Below are 19,800 nucleotides of genomic sequence, written 5' to 3'. Positions count from 1 at the left end.
CGGTGTTGGAGGGACTATTGGGGTCCAGCAGCACCCTAGGGATGTGCATATTCCAGGGGACTCTGTGCACACCCTCACTAAGATCACTTCACCAATCAAGAGAAGTGTGGCCAGCAGGTCAGGGGAGGTGATTCTCCCCCTCTACTCAGCTCTGGTGAGACCCCACCTGGAGTACTGTGTCCGGTTCTGGAGCCACTATTACAAGAGGGATCTGGACATGCTGGAACGTGTCCAGAGAAGGGCCACCAGGATGATCAGAGGGCTGGAGCACCTCTCCTATGAGGACAGATTGAAAGAGTTGGGGCTGTTCAGTCTGGAGAAGAGAAGGCTCCGAGGTGACCTTCTTGTGGCCTTCCAGTATCTGAAGGAGGCCTACAAGAAAGCTGGGGAGGGACTTTTTAGGATACCAGGTAGTGATAGGACTAGGGGGAATGGAATAAAACTGGAACTGGGGATATTCAGGCTGGAAGTGAGGAAGAAGTTCTTCACCATGAGAGTGCTGAGAGTCTGGAGTGGGTTGTCCAGGGAGGTGGTTGGGGCCCCATCCCTGGAGATGTTTAAGGCCAGGCTGGATGAGGCTCTGGCCAGCCTGATCGAGTGTGAGGTGTCCCTGCCCATGGCAGGGGGGTTGGAACTGGCTGAGCCTTGTGGTCCCTTCCAACCCTGACTGATTCTATGATTCTATGATTCAATGCCCTCAGTACCACCCACTTTGCATTTAAATGAGAGAAAGAGACTGGGAGATGTTGCCTAGGAGTGAATGTTGTGGGGCTCTGTGAGACATTGCCCCGTGGTTAACGGGTGGACAAGGCTCTGAACTACAACAAATCTGCAGTTCTCTCTGCTTGCAGCTTCCTCAGCACTGTCCATGCCTCTGCTCCCCAAAGCTGCTGCTTGACCAGACTTCAATGGGTACTTTTCAAAGCGATTCAAGTGGTGATTTTTAAACATCATGCTGACAAGAGGGTGCTTATGAACAAAGCCTGCTGCAGCTCATGAGTGAATGTGAAGAGAGCTTCCCTCCAGCCTCCCTCCTTCCCTGCTCAATGGAGGAATCCTGCAGGGACATTCACATACTTCACTGTAAATAATCTAGAGTTAGGAATGGCCCCAGCTGAGTGTGTTCCCTTAGAGCTGGACTGGCTAGGCAGTGGGGGTGTGCGTGGTTACATACTGGGATGGCTGAAAAGCATCCAGGGGGCTGGGGCTCTGTCTGCCTGGAGCTGCTCTGGAGCCCTGGCAGGGAGCATCCCAGTGGGATGGGGCTGGAGTTGGAGCTTCAGCCAGGTCCTGCTAGCCAGGCTCTCCAGCCTCTGCATGGCCAGGGATATCCGGGAGGACAGCCTTGGTTGAAGGGAGGTTCTCCCAGTTAAAAGGTGGGGAAGTGCAGTGCAAACAACAGGCAGCTTAGTTTTGCACAGCCTGAAGAGTGTTATCACACCTCAGGAATAAGCATAAAGGTCAAAATCATTAGTGTGTGAGTTCTGAATGAAATCCATTGCAATTAGCCTTGAAAAGATAACGGGAGATGCTGTTGAGATAACAGAGCAGGTATCTCCTGTAATTGATAATTACTAGGTGTAAAGACATGTGCACTTGCCTTGAAAAGCATAATTGTTTCTCATCTGAAGGGATTGGCTTGTTTTAATGGTCTGCAATTATTTTTATTTCAGACTGGCTGGTGCTAACATCTGTGGCCTCAAACGAGCCCATTTCTGTAGGGAATTGCTGCAATTTGGCATTTCGCCCCCCCACACCCCCTTATCTACCAGAGGATCTGACTGTTGTTGTTGTTGTTGTTGTAAGGGCAGAACTGGGGCTGTTTTCTAACCCTCACAAGCAAATCACCGAAAGCCTCTTTGTGGGCATTTTTCTCTCGATCCAGCTCTTGTGTGAGCTCCAGGTATGCCCAGGATGTTTCTAAATGAGGCTTTTTGCTGCTCCCCTTGTTTGCAGAATGCCAGCAGAGAGCCAGGAGCATGAGAGGCTCCTGAAGCAGAGGGGAAACAGAGCTGGGAGTCAGGGGAGATGCCAGCTGCATCCCTGAGGTCTGCCTCAAAACCTTCCCCACCCCTACAGCTGAGGTGAGAGATAAATCCTGCTAAGCCCCTCCTGTCAGAAGAGACCACGGAACATCCCGTGTCCAGGCAGAGCAGAAAAACTTCCTTTCGGTGACTTCTTGAACGACTTCTGCTTCTTCTGCACACCAGCAGCTTGCCCTGGGACACTGGTGAGGCGGGAACCTCTTGGGTCCCTTCTCCCGGAGCTCCGGCCGGGACGGAGCCGGGCATTGCTCACCCACACTGCCACGGAGCTCGGCAGCTGTCCAGCACGGCACGGGCTGGACTATTACTCCATCACTGCTGCAGGGGCTGATCGCTCTTATCTCTGCTTTGCACCGCAGCTGCCAGAGGCACCCGGGCTGCGCGATTGCCACTTGGGCTGTTAGCATCCTGCTATCATGGCCTGGGACAATCAATGAGCATCGATCGTGTCATTAGTGCACTGCCTGATCAGGGAGCAGGCATTTCCCACAGCAAAGGGCTTATCTCCCGCCTCAGGACACGGGGGATGAAGCTTTGTCCTTGCCCTGCGGTCTGCACAGCTGCACTGTGAGCAGCAGCAGGGTTTGAGATGAACCTCCAGCTGCCAGCTCCCTGCCCTCTGCCCAGCACCCTGGCTCCTCTGGCTTGTGCCCGGGGACCTGGATTCCCGGCTGCCAGAGGAGTGGCACAGCCCCAAGATGACCTGCTGGCAGCTCCCTGGAGAGCAGCTGGAATCCCATTACCGGGGAAAGCAGCAGTTTACCCAACGTGGCCGTGCTCCATCAGCGCTGCAGGGAGCTGGTGGGGATTCCATGTCCTGTCCTGCTGTGACACACAGGGGAGCTGGTGAGGATTCCATGTCCTGTCCTGCTGTGACACACAGGGGAGCTGGTGAGGATTCCATGTCCTGTCCTGCTGTGACACACAGGGAGCTGGTGAGGATTCCATGTCCTGTCCTGCTGTGACACACAGGGGAGCTGGTGAGGATTCCATGTCCTGTCCTGCTGTGACACACAGGGGAGCTGGTGAGGATTCCATGTCCTGTCCTGCTGTGACACACAGAGGAGCTGGTGAGGATTCCATGTCCTGCCCTGCTGTGACACACAGTGGAGCTGGTGAGGATTCCATGTCCTGCCCTGCTGTGACACACAGTGGAGCTGGTGAGGATTCCATGTCCTGCCCTGCTGTGACACACAGGGGAGCTGGTGAGGATTCCATGTCCTGCCCTGCTGTGATACACGGAGTGTTGGTGGGGATTCCATGTCCTGCCCTGCTGTGACACACAGGGAAGCTGGTGAGGATTCCATGTCCTGCCCTGCTGTGACACACAGAGGAGCTGGTGAGGATTCCATGTCCTGTCCTGCTGTGACACACAGAGGAGCTGGTGAGGATTCCATGTCCTGCCCTGCTGTGACACACAGGGGAGCTGGTGAGGATTCCATGTCCTGCCCTGCTGTGACACACAGAGGAGCTGGTGAGGATTCCATGTCCTGTCCTGCTGTGACACACAGAGGAGCTGGTGAGGATTCCATGTCCTGCCCTGCTGTGACACACAGAGGAGCTGGTGAGGATTCCATGTCCTGCCCTGCTGTGACACACAGTGGAGCTGGTGAGGGTTCCATGTCCTGCCCTGCTGTGACACACAGGGAAGCTGGTGAGGGTTTCATGTCCTGCCCTGCTGTGATACACGGAGTGTTGGTGGGGATTCCATGCCCTGCCCTGCTGTGACACACAGGGGAGCTGGTGAGGGTTCCATGTCCTGCCCTGCTGTGACACACAGGGAAGCTGGTGAGGGTTCCATGTCCTGCCCTGCTGTGATACACGGAGTGTTGGTGGGGATTCCATGCCCTGCCCTGCTGTGACACACAGGGGAGCTGGTGGGGATTCCATGCCCTGCCCTGCTGTGATACACATCTCTGTGCCTGGTGCACTACCCCTGGAGAGGGCCTGGGAATGGGGCAAAAAAGGCTGAAACTCTCAGATAATTACTGCTAATCAACCCAGATGCTGCTACCCACTTTGGGCATGACACTGTGTGCCAGCCCCATGCAGGAGGGGAACTGTCACCTTGGTATTGCCCTGTCCCCCAGACCAGGACAAGGGTGGGCAGAGGAGATCCCCATCACCCAGAAGACTCCTGCCTGGCACCATGGGAGCAGGGCAGAGCAGGGCATCAGCAGGTGCAGGCCCATGTGCCACAGCCTGTGTGGTTCCCAGAAATGCCAGCACAGACAGGGTTTGCCAGAGGTGCCATTGTGTGTGGAACTGCTCCGTCTGTTTGCAATGCTCAGCAGTCAGGTTTGATTTAAATGTTTGCTCTGCTTATGCCAAATAGTTGCTCAAAATCTTTGGGGACATTAATATTTATGCTGAGTTTTGAATAAATCTGTTATGATCGAAAGGTCTTGCATAATTGTGGCTCATTGCTGCTGTCCAGGACCCTTCAGAGCCCACACACAGTGGCAGGATGGAGCAGTGCCACAGCCAGTCTGAGCATTGACCCTTGTGAGAGCATGTGCAGGGCTGTCCTTCTGTCCTGTCTGTCCTCCTGTCCTCCTGCATCTGTGGAAGCAGCCAGATGCTCTGTCACTGCACCAGGGCTCCAGGCTTTTCATGCCAGCACCCTGCCTGTAGTGCTGCAAGCCCATCCCTGTCCATTCCTGTCCCATGGGTGGCACAGCACCTGCCCACAGCCCTTGGGCTGGCCAGCCCCAGCACTTCACAGATTCTGCTCTCTGCCCTTCATGTGGCAGATGGGAGCCCATCACCCAGCCCCTCTGTGGGTAGCTGGTGCCACATGCCAGGCACTGATGGAGCCCCTTGTCACTCTGTCCCATCTCCCTTGCAGGGACCCTGTGATGCTGGGGGGGGGCCACAGTGGGATGCAATGGAGTCCTCCAACCCACCCATCCCTGCACCAGAGCCCTCCTCTCCTGCTGGTACCTTGGAGCCACGCTCTTCACCCAGGGTAGGCTGTGATTAAAGAATGATTCATGTCTCACATGCAGGGTCCTTCCAGCCATCCATCTCCTGGATGAGTTTCTCCAGCACAGAGGGGAGTAAATCAGGGGGCTGGCGGTGGGCCCAGCCGGACAGTGTCACCCAGGGCCTCCCCAGGGGTGATGGAGGGCTGCAGTCAGGGCTGCGGGGGGCAGCTTCTGCCCAGCAGGGATTGATCATTCCCCGAGCTGCTGACACAAACACAGTTCAGGGAAGCGGTGGCAGTGTAATTATTCTGCAAACATAATTAGGAACAGATGTAGTGAATAAGGAATACTAAAATTTATTTATTTCCCTCTATTCTCCCAACTCCTGCAGCCCATTAAAATGTGTTATGATGATAATTTGTCAGGAAAATGACAACATTTATTAATGCATTAAAGTTAATTCCTAGTAAATTAGTAATTGGCTAAACAATGGCACTCAGATTACAGTCCTGGGGCTTTTAGCAGGAGAGAGAAATGCAAGAGGAAAACAATTTGTTTTCCATGGCTTCTCCCTCTCTCCACCACAGCAGCTGCAGCTCGGGGCAGCCGGGTGGGTGAGCTCAGCTGGCCACACTCCCAAGTGCCCAGACTGCCAGTTCAAGCTGGGCTGCCAGTTCAAGCTGAGCCACCACTTCCAGGCACATGCCAAGGCCTCAGAGATGGCTTCTCAGTGGGACAGGAGCACCAGCACTGGAGCAGAATATGCTGGGGCAGCTGAAGGGCTATTCCTGAGCCTGCAGGGATGTGTTTCAAAACATCTTCCAAGGGTATGGCAGCAGGAAGCTTTGGGGAAGGTGAAGCTGGCACTGGATGCAGCCCAGCAGGCAGCTTCCCTCCCTTCTCCTGACCAGTTGTTGATGGGGATACATCTGACCCTCCCATCCTCCCATTAGATGCTGGGGACAAGCTCATCACCTTTTTTTTCCTGAGTTGGCACCATCTGCTCAGTGCTGGCACTGCTCTTCTCTCAGAGCTGCCAGCACCAGGGATGCTGGGGAGCATGTCAAGCTGCCAGCACTGGCGATACTGGGGAGCAGGGAGAGCTGCCAGCACTAGTGATACTGGGGGGCTGTCTGGGAGAATGAGACAGCACCCAGGTAGACACAAGGTCTCTTTGCCCTGCCAAGCCCACCTGGCCATCCTGCTGCCAACAGGCCAATAGCACAGGAGCGGCTGGTGGAAAGTGACAGGGATTGTGGCAGAGGGCCTGGGGAGCTGCAGAAGTGCTCAAGTGAAGGAGAAGGAGGTGGCTTGGTCATGGTCTGATAGTGCTTCCTGACGGATTTGCTGTCCCAGAGGCTCCAGCACCTGGCAGCTGGACTCAGCTTGGGGACAACTTCTCTCAGCCCAGCAGTGGTGGAGCATGGCACACACCTCCCTGTCCATGGGGACTGGGAACAGCAGGGATCCCACTGGAAGTCCCAGTGCAAAGTTCTTTCCAATTCCTGAGCCCATTGTGGCAAAGCCCATCCCCAGCTGACTGCTGATGTATCGACTGAAAAACCCAAAATGTTGAAACCCAGAAAATTAGGCAATTTTTCATGTACCCAACTGGAAATATTTATTGCAAAAGATAAATGCAAACTCACATCGGCAGCATTGCTGCCGGCTGCCGGGGCCCTTTCCCCTGACTGCAAATGTAATCTTAGCAGGGTTGTTTGGGATTTAAATGTTGATGTCATTTCTGTTTGAACGCAAAGAGCTTCAGCTATTCGTTAAGTCCAGCTCCTCCAGCCCTGGCTTTCCATCTTGTTTATTATACAGAAAATAACCCGGTGATGTATGAGTCATCTGCCCGGCGCTGGGAAGGGAATTTCAATTACACTCTTTCTTAAAACATTCACACAAAGGAAACTCACGTTCTCAGGAACGTTTGTGACGTGCAGCCTGCAGACCCAGCAAGAGGGGGCCTGGCTGAGGATTCCTCTCAGCACAACCTCAGCTCACAGCAGCAGTCAGTGAGCCTCTGAAAACAAAATGCTTTGTCCACACCTTGCTTGCCCTGCCAGTAGCAGCAGGGGAACAAACATCAAAGCCCTGTGCCAAGCACAGTTGTCACATCCACCCGCAGCAGTCCTAGGGCAAGGCATCCCTGGAGCCTGTCTGCTGCTCACTCCCCTTCGGACCCACTGCTCCTCCCTCCCAGCTGGCACTGGTACAGAAGGCAGGCAGGGAAAGGGAGGTGGGCATGCTGGGACCAGGGCATGGGGCACTCACAGAAGCTTTTCCTGATCTTGTCTCACAGAATCCTAGAATGCTTTGGGTTGGAAGGCACCTCAAAGCTCATCCAGTTCCAACCCTCCTGCCATGGGCAGGGACACCTCCCACCAGCCCAGGTTGCTCAAGGCCACATCCAACCTGGCCCTGAACACCTACAGGGAGGGGGCATCCAAAACCTCCCTGAGCAACCTGTTTCAGTGTCTCCCCACCCTCACTCTAAAGAATTTCTTCCTCATCTCCAGTCTCTTTTGCATTGTCTTCAACAACAACAGCAGCCCCCAAACACTCTGTTCAGTTCATCTGAAGATGAATTCTGTGAGAACTGCCCCTGTTTTCCTGGTTAATTTTGCCTGCTCTTGGTTTTGTCCCTCAACCATGCTGCAGCTGCAGCTACCATGGGGACACAGCAGCTACTGTGGGGACACTGCAGCCATGAGCAGCAGGTTGGGTGGGACAGCTTGATCCCTTGTGCAGACAGCCCACTCCCTAGGGGGACAGCCCAGTCCCCAGAGACCCCACTCCTGCAACCACTCCTTGCTCCTGAGGAGGACACGGCAGCAGCAGGCAGGCACCGCAGGCCCAGGTGTCTGCTAACTGATTGAGAGTGACATTTGACTTTACCACATAATAAAAGTTCCCACTTATGACCTTTTCTACATTTATTCCACACGCTCCAAGATTTCATTCAGAAAGGTCACCAACGATCTTTCATCCCCAGCAGCAGTGCACAGATGCTATATTTATCATACAGGACTGGCATTCCAGCTTCAGATGGTGCCAAACCTGGGAGATGCTGAACAACAAGGTTGCAGAGGTGCCTGTGAAGGCAAGAGCCCTCTCTTCATAAATCAGTTTCCCTGGCTGCTAATGCCTCCTGCCCACTGGTGAGCCCATGAACCACCACAGCAGGGTGGGGACACCAGCTGTGATGGGGAGCAGAGCAATGTGGTTGAAGGCCACAGATTGTGCTAAGAAGGGACAAGCAGAAAGCCACATCAGGGCTCCAGTCACTGCCAACACCTGAGCCACCTTTCCAGCTTGGGTCTTCTGTATGGGAAAGGGGCTGCTCTGCAGGGCCACAGGGTCCCCAGGCAGGCTGGGGACAGCAGGTGCCACAGCCAGCTCCACAGCCTGTGCGTGTCGCCAGGGCAGGATCGCTGCTGGGACACCACCATCACCCAGGCCACTCTCCAGTCACCAAGGTGGCTTCTTTACCTCTGTCTGCCCCCTGTGAGGTCCGGAGGAGGACACATTGGGCCTCTTCTCTTAATTACAGCTGTTTCCCCCGCCGGTGTGCCTTGTGAATCACAGACACCTCGGCTGAGTAGCCCCAAGGGCAGGACCCAACGAGCCAGCACTTAGTCTTGGCAGCAGCAAGAGGCAACAGGCACAATCAGCAGCAGGTAATCGACCTCCTCTAGTGAGAGCACCAATCACAGCCTTGGATTTGGGCTAAGTAACAACTTTCTCCAGCTCTTTTATTCCACTCATGCACAGGGACTCATTAAACACTCCCCACCCCACCAGCTGGGGCGAGAATGGGAGAGACAGATCTGAGTGAGGTTTTCCACATTTGATGTGCAAAAAAGTTCATGAAAAGGCAGAGGTGACAAGGGTCTGAGCAGTGCACCTCCACGTGCCCAACCTGCTTATGGTTAAAGCCAGGCCATGCCACACTTGTTGGTGCCCCAGGGCCTGACCAGGGCAGCAGGAGCCATTCAGGAGGGCAGTGGTCCCACGGCAAGCTGGGACTCTCCATCTGCTGCTGAGGAGAGGGGTCTGTGCCCATGGTGAGGGCAGCTGCAGGCAGGACCTCCAGCAAGACCTGCTGGCCAGAGCCCTGCTCTCCACCACGACCCCTGGAGCGGTACCAGGGCGATTTCCTCGAGGGCAGGAGGCTGCAGCAGCACAGAGCTGGGCAGGGCAGGCAGAGCGGTCTCTGTGAAAGTCCACTGCTCCCTAGTGTTCAAAGCACAGCACTTGGCGGGCAAGAACCTCAGTCAGGAGCAGAAACTGCTGCTGCAGGAACCAGGGCATTTGCTACAGCCCACGGGCCTTGGCCATCCCCACCCCAGCTCCAGGGCTGCAACTGCTGAGGGATCAGTTTCAAGAATTTATTAGGGACTCTCATGGTCACCCTGTGCCTATCAGCAAGAGCTGAGGAGTACCACACCATGCATTGTGCCTATTTCTGTTGCATCTCTCTGACAGTACAAGTGGAAAAGGCTTCATTTTGCACCAGGGTGGGTTTAGGTTGGACACACGGAACAATTTCTTCCCCAAAAGGGTTGTCAAGCCCTGGATCCAGCTGCCCAGGGCAGTGGTGGAGTCCCCATCCCTGAAGGGGTTTCAAAGCTGTGGAGATGTGGTACTGAGGAACATGATTTATTAGTGGTGACCTGGTGCTGGCTTAACAGTCAGGCTTGATGATCTTCTAAAGCTCTTTTCCAAACAAAACCATTCTGTGATTCTACAACCTCCTGCTCCGGCCACACACCACAGTCACTGCCTCACTCTGCAGGTGACCCACTGCAGCTGTGTCCCCTTGAGCAGCAGCTCTCCAGCTGAAACCATGATGGAGTTGTTATTGCCAACCCGGGCTGGCTGGACGCTCTGACCATGCTGGGGTCTTGGTCAACTTATCCCTGGGACCAGTGAATACAGCTGTGACACACCTGATGTAGGCAGCTGGCTGTGCTTGCTTGAGGGAACAGCCTTCAGTCAGTGGGAAGCCCTGGTGGTTTGTTAGGCACCAATGGCTTTGGAAGTAACAAGGAAGAATGAAGGGGATTGACTGAAGGATACAGAAATCAATAGCCCTGAAATATTTCATCCAAAGCCTCCTCCATGTGACTGCAGAAAATGTAACATCTAAATCAGGTTCCCAGATGGCCCAGGAACCAATATAAGTTGTGTTCCTTGCTAGTCCCTCACACTTTTAGACGAGCTGTGATTTAAAGGGGTTTATGCTGAGAACGAAGGTGCTGACAGGTGTGAGCCCATGGGGCTCCATGGCTCTGGCTCCACGGCTCTGCGGCTCCCTGGTTTCATGGCAGTGGTGCCTATGCCCAGTCTCCAGCCCGAAAAGCAGTCAGAAGGCTCCTGCTGCTGGGAGCAGGGGTCACCCACAGGTCCCCTCAGGAGCCCCAGCTTGTCTTCAGCAGAAGGGCAGCAATCATCTTTCAGCCAGGCCCCAGAGAACTTCACAGAGAAGATGCATTTAAAATAGTTCCCCTAGGAATTCTCTGCCTCCTAGACCCCTCTTCTGTGCTTTGCCAGGCTCCCAAACCTATGTTGTGTTTTTCAGGGCTCTCATACCCTCTCCATTCCTTGCAGGGCTCTCAAACCCTCCCCGTGCCTTGCAGTGCCCCTGACCTCACCTTGTGCCTTGCAGAGCCCAGAGCAGGCCAGCTCCTGGCTGTACTGCTGTCATCTCCCCAACGTGGTGCTGCTGCCACCTTTCCTCATGGAGCCTCTCTCAGTGAGCGCCAGCAAGGCAGAGCGAGCACCACACCATCCTGGCCTCCAGGGGCAGGTATGGTCAGGGCTGTAGGTATGAGCCGTCCCACACAGGGGGAGGACCAGCTGAGCTGGGCAGTGATGGTGCCCGGGCAGGAATCCCCATGCTGTAACCATGAGTCATAAAAGGTCATGGAGCAGGAGAGTGGAGGTGATGGAGGACACTACAGCCCCATCCTGGCTCTCCAGATGAACTGGTATCAAAGGCTCACGAAAGGCAGAAGTGGTGGCTGGCAACAAGAGCCCACCACGGCCAGACCCTTAAACCTGCAGACATCGTGCATCCCCACCCAGCCCCGCTCCTTGGAGGATTGTGAGGGCTGCATGATGATGCTCTTGGTCTCCGACACCACCGTGTGGCTCAATGGGAGCGATGCCACGGACCAGCCTTGGAAAAAAAATTCCTTTGAATACACAGACAAGGTGAGAAAAGACCTAGAAAATGTCAACAATGGGTTTGTTCTTTCAAAACACAGCAACCAACAAGAAGAAAAATCCAGCCAACACCGTCATTCCAACCCCAGCGAGCCATTCCCAACCCCCTCAGTCTCGGGAACCGGAGGATTCCAGACACCCAGCTTCCGTTGAACAGGCATCAGGGCTTGAAGCAGAGCTCTCGTTTGGTCAGAGCCCATCTGCAATTTCACAGATTCAGAGTCATTGACTGCACTGGGCTGGAAGGGACCCTCAAAGGTCATCTTGTCCAGCTGCCCTGTAGGCAGCAGGGACACCTCCACCTAGATCAGGCTGTGAAAATCTGAGTGAATTCCTGTGTCTGGGGCAAAAAGAAAGGTTATTTTATTTTTTTCTTTTCTGTTAACAACTGTGATTGCTTTATAAATTTTATAGCTTAGCTATAAATTTTAAAGCTTAGAGTTTTATAATTTAATAAAGGCGGTGGTATTTGAGGGCACTCTGCAGTGGCTAGAGCTGGTAGCGGAAAGGTTAGGGAAAGGCAGTGTCAGCCGGGCTCGGGACAGAGGGCGAAACGCGGTCGCGGCACGGCCCCTGCCGGCCGCTGTCGTTGCCTCTTGTGGCCCGTCGTCGCCAGCCAATGAGAAGTGACTCCAGGTCAACTTCCGGCTACAGTGTCCTGGGAGCGGAAGTGGGTGCCCGTGGCTCTCGGGGACGATGCCGCTGCACAAGTATCCGCCGCGGCTGTGGTCCGCAATGCGGTTGCGGGAGGGCATCTGTGCGCGGCTGCCAGAGCACTACCTGAAGGCGCTGCAGGACGACACACCGCCCACTGCTGTGCACTGGCGGCCGCTGGGCGTGCGCTACCGGCGGAACCCGCGCACTGGGGAACGAGAGCGCGTGCAGGACGTGCCGGTGCCTGTGTACCTGCCGCCCGCCGCACACGAAGGGCTCTGGGGCGGCGAGGGCTGGATCCGCGGCTTTCGATATGCGCGAAACGACAAGGTGAGCACTCCGGTATTTCCGTACCGCAGGCTGGTGATACCGGGCCGGCAATGCCTTGTGGGGGGAAGTGACTGGGCGACTAGGGCCTCCTGGTAGTGGCCTCTATTCTCCTCCTGCGTTGTGGGGCCGCGCCTTGAGGGGGCTTTGATGCAGCCTCAGCCTGCTGTTGTGAGCAGCAGAGTCCCTTGGGGAAGGTGACAGCCCTAGGTGCTGAGTGCCAGTCTCTGCCCAGCTTTCCACCAGGCTGCCTAAGATATGGAAGCCGCAGCTCTTCAACCGGCAGTTCTACAGCGAGATCCTTGACACCACAATGACCATCACTGTCACCATGAGGACGCTGGACCTTATCGACCAGGCCTATGGCTTTGACTTCTACATCCTCAAGGTGAGGCCCTGGAGCAGTTGGGACTTGCTGTGCTGCAGCCTCAGCAAGGCAGGGCTGCGCCTGTGCAGCCCCTGACTGGGGCCTTGCAGGTGTCTGCTGCTTTGAATGTATCAAAGCTTCCAGCCTGTCTTTCCCCTTGGTAGTAAAGTTCACAACCGTAGTCAAATTACTTCCAGAACAAATCCAAGGGGTATTTCCTTTTTCATAATGTGTGTCCTGAGGACTTCTGTAGTGCATGGCTAAGCTGCCAGTGTTGTCTGCCTGCTGACAGACTGCTGTGTTCCCTAAGAGCTGGTCGCAGTGCAGTTTCACATCAGGCTTTACTTCCCCAGACCCCAAAGGCTGACATGTGCTCCAAGCTGGGGATGGATTTGAAGCGAACCATGCTGCTGCGGCTGGCACGCCGGGATCCTGCTCTGCATCCCGATGATCCAGCCAGGAGGGAGGCCATCTACAATAAGTACCAGGTGGGTGCCCAACCTGCAGCTGCTGCCCTGGTGTCTGCAGTGATGTTTGCTGCTTGTCCAGATTGATTAAGCCTAAATCAGCTTGTCACAGCACAAACCAGGGTTAATGCTCCTGTGTTTTGGGTTTAGGGCAGAAAAGATCTAAGCCTCACTTGACAGGTTTTTTTTTGTCTCTGTGCTGTCAGTTTCTGTACTGATCATTTAGGAAAACAAAACCCTGTCTTTCTGCTGTGATTGAGGCCAGTGAAGGTCTGCACTGGTAGGAGGTGGCACTTCCAACAGCAGTGAGAATTTGTACTGCTGCTGCAGCAAGGAGCCCAGGCAGCCTGTGTGCAGTGTAGTTTTGTGCAGCTGGTGGTGGCTGTCCAGCCACCCATGGAGCTGTGCTGAGGAGCAGCCCCAGAACTGCACAGAGGAGGGGCACAGCAGTGGGCACAACTGATGAGAGAGAGCAGGATGCTCACTGAAGGAAAAGAGAGAAAGGAGGTGGACTGTGGGTGCTAGAAGTGAGGAAAGAGGAGTTTAAGTAATATTTCTACTGAACTGCACATTTGTGTGAGATGGGCAGAGAGAGGATTTGCATCTTGGTCACCTGGTAAGACTGTACCACCTGCTGCTGCTTTTGTCACAGGAGTTTGCCATCCCAGAAGAGGAAGCTGAATGGGTTGGCTTGAGTTTAGAAGAAGCAATAGAAAAACAAAGGCTCCTAGAGAAAAAGGTGAGTTCCTGAGGCAGTGCTTAGCACTGAGGTGTCTGAGCTGCATCAGGCTGTGTGTCCAGCCGGGCACCCCTGAGCAATGGAAATGATGCTCTAAAACTCCTGAGCAGGCACGAACTGGCTTAAATTTGGTTGCCCTAAATCTGGGCAGCTTTGCATCATAAACCAGAGAGATGTTTAAGGGGATGGCTCCTGACTCGTGCCCTGTTGTGTGAACATCTTTGCCTTTGGTTTCCATCTACTATACCTGTGCTTTGGCCCACTCTGTGACCTTGTGTCACTGCAGCTGACTTGTTGGGAGCAGTCTGTGGAAGAGGGGGCACCACAGAGCTGCAGGGTTGGTGGGGTCTCTTAATGATGTTTCCCCCAGATCTGTAGGCTCTTGTGGCTGCAGCAGGAGGAAAGGTCAGGAGCACAACTGTGTGAGGTGGTGCTGGGCCCTGAATGCTGGGGCTCCAGCTTCTTCAGGGGCTGTGTGCTTCAGTGCAGCTCTGAGGGCGGCACAAGGAGGGAGGGAAGCATGTTTAGAAGGAAGAGGATCCCTGGGACATGCCTGATGATTCTCCTCTACAGGCAGAAGTGGGAAAACTGATGAATGTCCCACAATGAGGCAGGGGCAGAGGGCTGAGCAGCAGCTGGGTCTGGAGGTATGGCACAGCAGGTTGCCTTGTTCTGACCCCAGCCCAGTCATGCCTTCCCCTGGCTTTAGCTGTTAGCACTCCTGCAGCACTGGCTCCCTGGGCTCTCCCTTAGGCTTCACCTGTTGCTGCTGCTCAGGCTTTCTCCTTTGAAGTGGTTAACCCTCTGCTTTGTTTCAGGACCCTGTCCCACTCTTTAAGGTGTATGCTGAAGAGCTTGTCAATGAACTAAAAGAGCAGGCACTGCAGAAGCAGTAGAAGAAAAAATGCTTGGAGCAAAACCTCAGCTGCAGCTCAAGTTGTGGACTTGTGTTGGGTCTGTCTGAGCCACGTTGTATGGAAGAGTGTGCCCAGGAGGGTGTTGTACTTACTGAAGTCCAACTAAACAGCCTGAATTCAGTGGGGAGCCATTCCAGTGGGCTATGGAAAGAATTTCTGTCCTGTGGCATCTGAAAGCCTTCCTGTGAGACTGCCTTAGTGTGGTTCTTTGCCTGTACAAGTTGTGGGCTGCTGCTGAGAGCTCAGTCACAACATCCAATGAAATGCTGGGACTAGCAGTGAGCTGTTCTCTGGTGCTCATTGTGTTAGAGCAGGGCCTGTGAGACACAGTGGTGGTGTAACCTAGGCCAGTCCCCAGCCTTCTGCTTCAGAGACAATTGTGCCCCAAAAGCATGACCCCAAACCCTCCAGCTCAAGAGGTGCCCTGCTGGCAGATGGGGCTGAGCTCCCCACCTGCAGTCCCTGCCCATAGAGCTCACTAACTCCTGGGGTTCAAGCATTGTTTCTGCTGGGGACTTGTAAATCTCTTTGTTTTGTGAAAATGCAGCTGCAGTGAGTGGTGCAGCTTTTGCTTCTGCCTGCCAGCAGGAGCTGGGCTGAAAAGCATTTGCCAGAATGAACCATCATGATGTATCACTGGTGTCATCTTGAGGCTTCCTGGTCCTGCAGTGGGTTTCTGGCTGGAGAGGAACCAGCCTCTCCTCCCCTTCCCTTCAGCTCTGAGGGGAGGGACGAGCACAGGGCTTACAGGACAAGACCCATTGTGAGCCCTGTCTCTGGATTGTTGCCTGCAGAAGAGATTATTGCCTTAGCCATGTCCTGGGATGAGACTTGCTCCCCCTCTCTAACACATTAGGTCAACTGCACTGCCTCAGTTTCTGAGCCACAGGACCCATGATGAGGGAGAAGCTGGTTTTGTAGAGCAGTGTGTTGCTGGGTCCCTCTGCACTGGAAGGCAGCAGGGCCACTGAGGAGCAGAAATTCCCAGTGCCTTGATGTCTGCCTTAAAGATCTGGGGGAGAGGTGCTCTGCAGGGAGTGACTGGGTGGGCACAGAGCCTCTGCAAGGCCATGCTGGGTGGCTGGGGATGAGGAGGTGGTTGAGGTGAATGTGATCTAAAGGGTAGTGGCCCATGAAGAGCAGTATTCTCTGCTGTTTTTTGGGGCCAGGAAATGACCTGGAGCCTTTTCAAGGAGTATTTTAGCCCTCAGGTGAGTGTAGCAGAGCCATGCAGCCCCCAGCCAGTAGGGAGGGTTTGTCAGGGGCTGCCAGACTGAGGCTGTGCTGTCTGTGCACAGGCCAGAAGGCTCAGCACTGCAGGGGACAGGCTGGGTGGCCAAAGCTGGAGTGTTTCCAGCCTGCCTGTATGTCTTGGCTCCAGGTTCTCACCAGCAAACTGGCACAGAAGGTCACATTTGCCTAATTAATGATTTTGTAGCTAGGCCAGCACAATGGCATTTGCTTATCTTCTCCCTCTTCTGCAACTGAGCTGAGTGGGAAGCTGCTGCCCAGCTCCTGGGGGACCCTGACACTCTGCCCTCGTTAGAGATAATTAGCTGGGACAAGCTCCTTGTTTGACAGCTCTGCTCATCATTAGGGCCAGCACAGCTCATGCATTTTAATGCAGCTTAGAGCAGAGCTGCAGACCCTGGCTCTCTCCTGGCCCCTTCCCTAGTTTCACTGGAAGCTGCTGGTGTGGGACTGGCTTCTGGGGCTGCTGCAGCTGTGGCAGAGTGTAGCTGGTGCCAGCCCAGACCCTTCTTTCAACCCTGGGGGGGTCTCCAGGATCCCCACAGCTCACTCTTTAGGGGTCTGAGCGGGCAGTTGCCAGCCCCTTGTGTCTCAGGGGTGGCCTCAGCTCTGTGTTCCACAGAGCACCCCTGGTGCTGCCTGTCCTTGAGGCTGTCCTTGTTCATGCCCAGTCTGCAGGACCTGCTGGCTTGGCCAGGTTTGGTGGGTGACCAAGGGTACTGGGAGCTTCTGGGCAGATGTGGGGGAGAGCTCCTGTCCCACTCAGGGCTGGGAGTGCTAGTGGGGGCACTGCAAGAATACAGCAGGGGCTGCAGAAGCTTCTCAGTGGGGAAGCTGTTGGGAATGTGGTTAACCCTGACTTCTGACTTGGAGCCCTCCATTCTCTCATCCTGAGAAACCTTCCCCTTGCTCCTTTCCCTATCCTTATGTTGGATGTGGCCAGGAGCTTCCCCCCAGGGACACACTGTCATGGAGACAACTCAGCTGATGTGAGGAAAACTGGAAACTCCACTTGTGAACCAGGGGAGCTGCAGCTTCAGAGAAAGCAAAGTTGAAGCATGCAGGGCTGGCTTGTCCTGCTAGGCAGAGTGGCAAACATTTCAAGGTGTGCAGCCTTTAGGGTGGTTTGGGCTACAATACCCCCAGACAGGTACCCTGAGAAGGTGGAGGAGCTCAGGGCCTGATGTTAGATGTGTCCTGGCTTTACACCTGCTCATTTGCAGAGCTTGGTGCTGCTTCTGTGGTGTTTTTTACCTGTCTAGGTCAGTTCAGTCTGGCAGATACCAGGTTCCTTTGGTGCTCCAAGGGGAAATCAAGGGAAATCAAGGGAGCTAGTAGTTTGCCATAAAAACCTCTTCCCAGGAAGCTACAGGTGCCACAAACCCATGGGTACAAACTGGGTACTGTCAGCTGGAGGCTGCAAACCCACCCTGGGACAGGGTAAGGGCCTGGCCACTGAGCACAGCTCTGAGCTGAGTGTTGCCTCAGGCTTCAGCAAAGGTCACCAGTCTGGTTCTGGACCAAGGCCAGGTACTGTGTGTCTGATGCCAGCCACCACAAGGATCCCAAGCACCACTGCAGCCTGCATGGCAGATGCCAACCTTCAGGCTGGGAGCAGAGACCCAGCAGCTTGCAAGTACCTGACTGCAACCAACAAGCTGCCAGAGAGCTCTGCCTGGGGTCACCTTGAACGTGGCAGCTTAAGGCTGGGGTAGTAGTGGAGGCTTCTCAGGAGGGGAAGCAGTGGGAGGGAAAATCCCAAGGTAAAGCAGCAGGCCAAGGTTTGTGCTGGTCTCTTGAGTCACATCCCAGCCAAGGTGGCTCCCAGCTGCTGCCTTGACTGCAGAGCCAATTGATGTTATTTTCCTGCTCAGGGGCTGCAGCTGGGGGGTGTGTGGGGTGGGATGGCTTCTGAAAGGGCAGGAAAGCAGGGCTTGTCCTCCAAACCCAGCTGCAGCCTTCCCTCCAGCCCCAGGGGTCCTTGGCAGCACAGCAGCACAGCCCTGAGCCCAGGCAAGGGAAGGGCTCGAAGTGTGCCATGTGTTGTGCCAGGGCTGCCCATGGGCTGTGAGTTACAGATGCTGAGGGCTGTTGCAGCTGGGGGAGTGTGTGCAGTGCTCACCACCACCCTCCAGCTTTGCACCCTGCTCAGGGTTTGCTTTTTGGTGTTTAGAGGTTAATTGAAATGGGAGCAAAGGTTCTCATGGGCTCTGCCAGTAGGTAATATCTGTGACCTTCTGGGTTATGAGGACCAAGTTGGAGCCTGACTCAGAGGGACACAGGGAGGGGCAGGAAGCCATGTTTAGTGACATGGCTGGACTTGAGGGAAAACTTCTTCCCCAGGTGGGTGGACAGCTCTGGGACAGGGTCTGGAGAGGTGGTGGCACCTCCACCCTTGGAAGCTTACAAAAGGACAGGGTGAGGTCCTGAGTGACCTGCTCCCACTTTGCAGCCAGACCTGCTTGGAAAAGGAGGTTGGACTGGAGACCTGCAGAGGTCCTCCCAGCCTCACTTTTTCTGTGATGCAGTTCCTAGTAGCTACTCCACCTTGTGAAGCTCCCTGCAAAACAGCCATCATCTTGAGGAGGGGTGGGGGTGAGTAAAGAACTGAAAGAGACCTTCTACCAAATGCTGGCTGGAGGGGAAGGGTGCTGTCCAGGCAGGAGGAGATGGACTCTAATACTTCTGCTCCCTGCCTGTGCTGGGGTGTGAACAGTCCCCATCCTGCCTGAAACTCTCTGCAGTTATATCCTGTGCTCTCCTTTCTTCCATCTGCCAAAGGAAAGCCTCCAGAGATGGCTGCAGGCAGGGGTGGCAGGATGGAGCTGCTGGCTGCAGGCAGGGGTGGCAGGATGGAGCTGCTGGCTGCAGGCAGGAGGGGCAGGATGGAGCTGCTGGCTGCAGGCAGGGGTGGCAGGATGGAGCTGCTGGCTGCAGGCAGGGGTGGCAGGATGGAGCTGCTGGCTGCAGGCAGGAGGGGCAGGATGGAGCTGCTGGCTGCAGGCAGGAGGGGCAGGATGGAGCTGCTGGCTGCAGGCAGGAGGGGCAGGATGGAGATGTCCTGTGCTGTGCTGGTGTTTTGTAGCTGTCGCTGGATTATTCATCCCTGTAAGCAGCAGGCTGTGAGACCAGCTGGCTGGTGGGCACTCAGGCTGGATTTTCACTTCTGTGCCTTCCTTCTAGCTGCTGTTTAATCCTCCAAGGTTGTCCTGTGAGATGTTTTTGCAGCTCCTGCCAACCAGTCCTCACCTTCTCACACTGATGAACCAGGTACCATCAGCCAGCCCCATCACCTCCCTTTTCCCAGTGGCTGAAGCAGCATTAGGCTTTGTGAAGAGTCCCTGGGGGCTGCCCTGCCCTGGCCACTGCTGCAGAATGCCCACTCTGTGCTTTAATCAGCTCTGCAGTCACATCAGCTCTTGCCCACTTGTTCCAAGGCATCTTAATGTCCTCGAGAGCTCTTGATAAGGACCTCTCCGGAATGTGTTGTGGGACCTTCCCAGCAGGGTGTGAAGTGACTCTGACCTAGTAGCCCATTGCTATCTATATGTCAGCTCCTTTTATTCCTTAGGGTGTTGCCCATCAACTTCTGAGGCTGGTCAAGGACCTGAGCTCAGTTAAATCCTTCCTTTGGAAAGCCATGCATGGGTTTGGGAGGTTTCAAGTGGTGAAGAGTCTTTACTCCTAGCTTTAAGCTGCCTTGCTCCAACTCTGGGAACTGAGCCTTGCCACACTCTTGCTCCCAGAGCAAGGCTTTGTCATTCCTGGTGTTTTCTGCTTTCTCCCTATAACCTCTCAGTCTGTTTAAGATCAAGCTTCAAGACTTGCTGGAAGGCTTATTCTCTAGAAGCCATTAACTGTGGCCTTCTCTT

The 19,800-nt window shown here is 54.8% G+C and overlaps 1 protein-coding gene across 1 annotated transcript; it reads left to right on the top strand.

Annotated features, from left to right (window-relative positions):
* Nucleotides 1-11,902: 11,902 nt before the first annotated feature.
* Nucleotides 11,903-15,189, top strand: MRPL28 (mitochondrial ribosomal protein L28). Its single transcript, XM_054391152.1, has 5 exons — nt 11,903-12,190; nt 12,423-12,575; nt 12,908-13,042; nt 13,674-13,760; nt 14,579-15,189. Exons 1-5 carry the CDS (start codon nt 11,903-11,905, stop codon nt 14,654-14,656), a joined length of 741 nt encoding a protein of 246 aa, XP_054247127.1. The 3' UTR covers nt 14,657-15,189.
* The last annotated feature ends 4,611 nt before the right edge of the window (nt 15,190-19,800 follow it).

The sequence above is a fragment of the Indicator indicator genome, chromosome 22 (assembly GCF_027791375.1).
Source record: "Indicator indicator isolate 239-I01 chromosome 22, UM_Iind_1.1, whole genome shotgun sequence".
In the NCBI taxonomy this organism is placed as follows: domain Eukaryota; kingdom Metazoa; phylum Chordata; class Aves; order Piciformes; family Indicatoridae; genus Indicator; species Indicator indicator.
The sequence above is the reverse complement of the archived record's forward strand: the minus strand, read 5'-3'. Positions and strand labels throughout refer to the sequence as shown.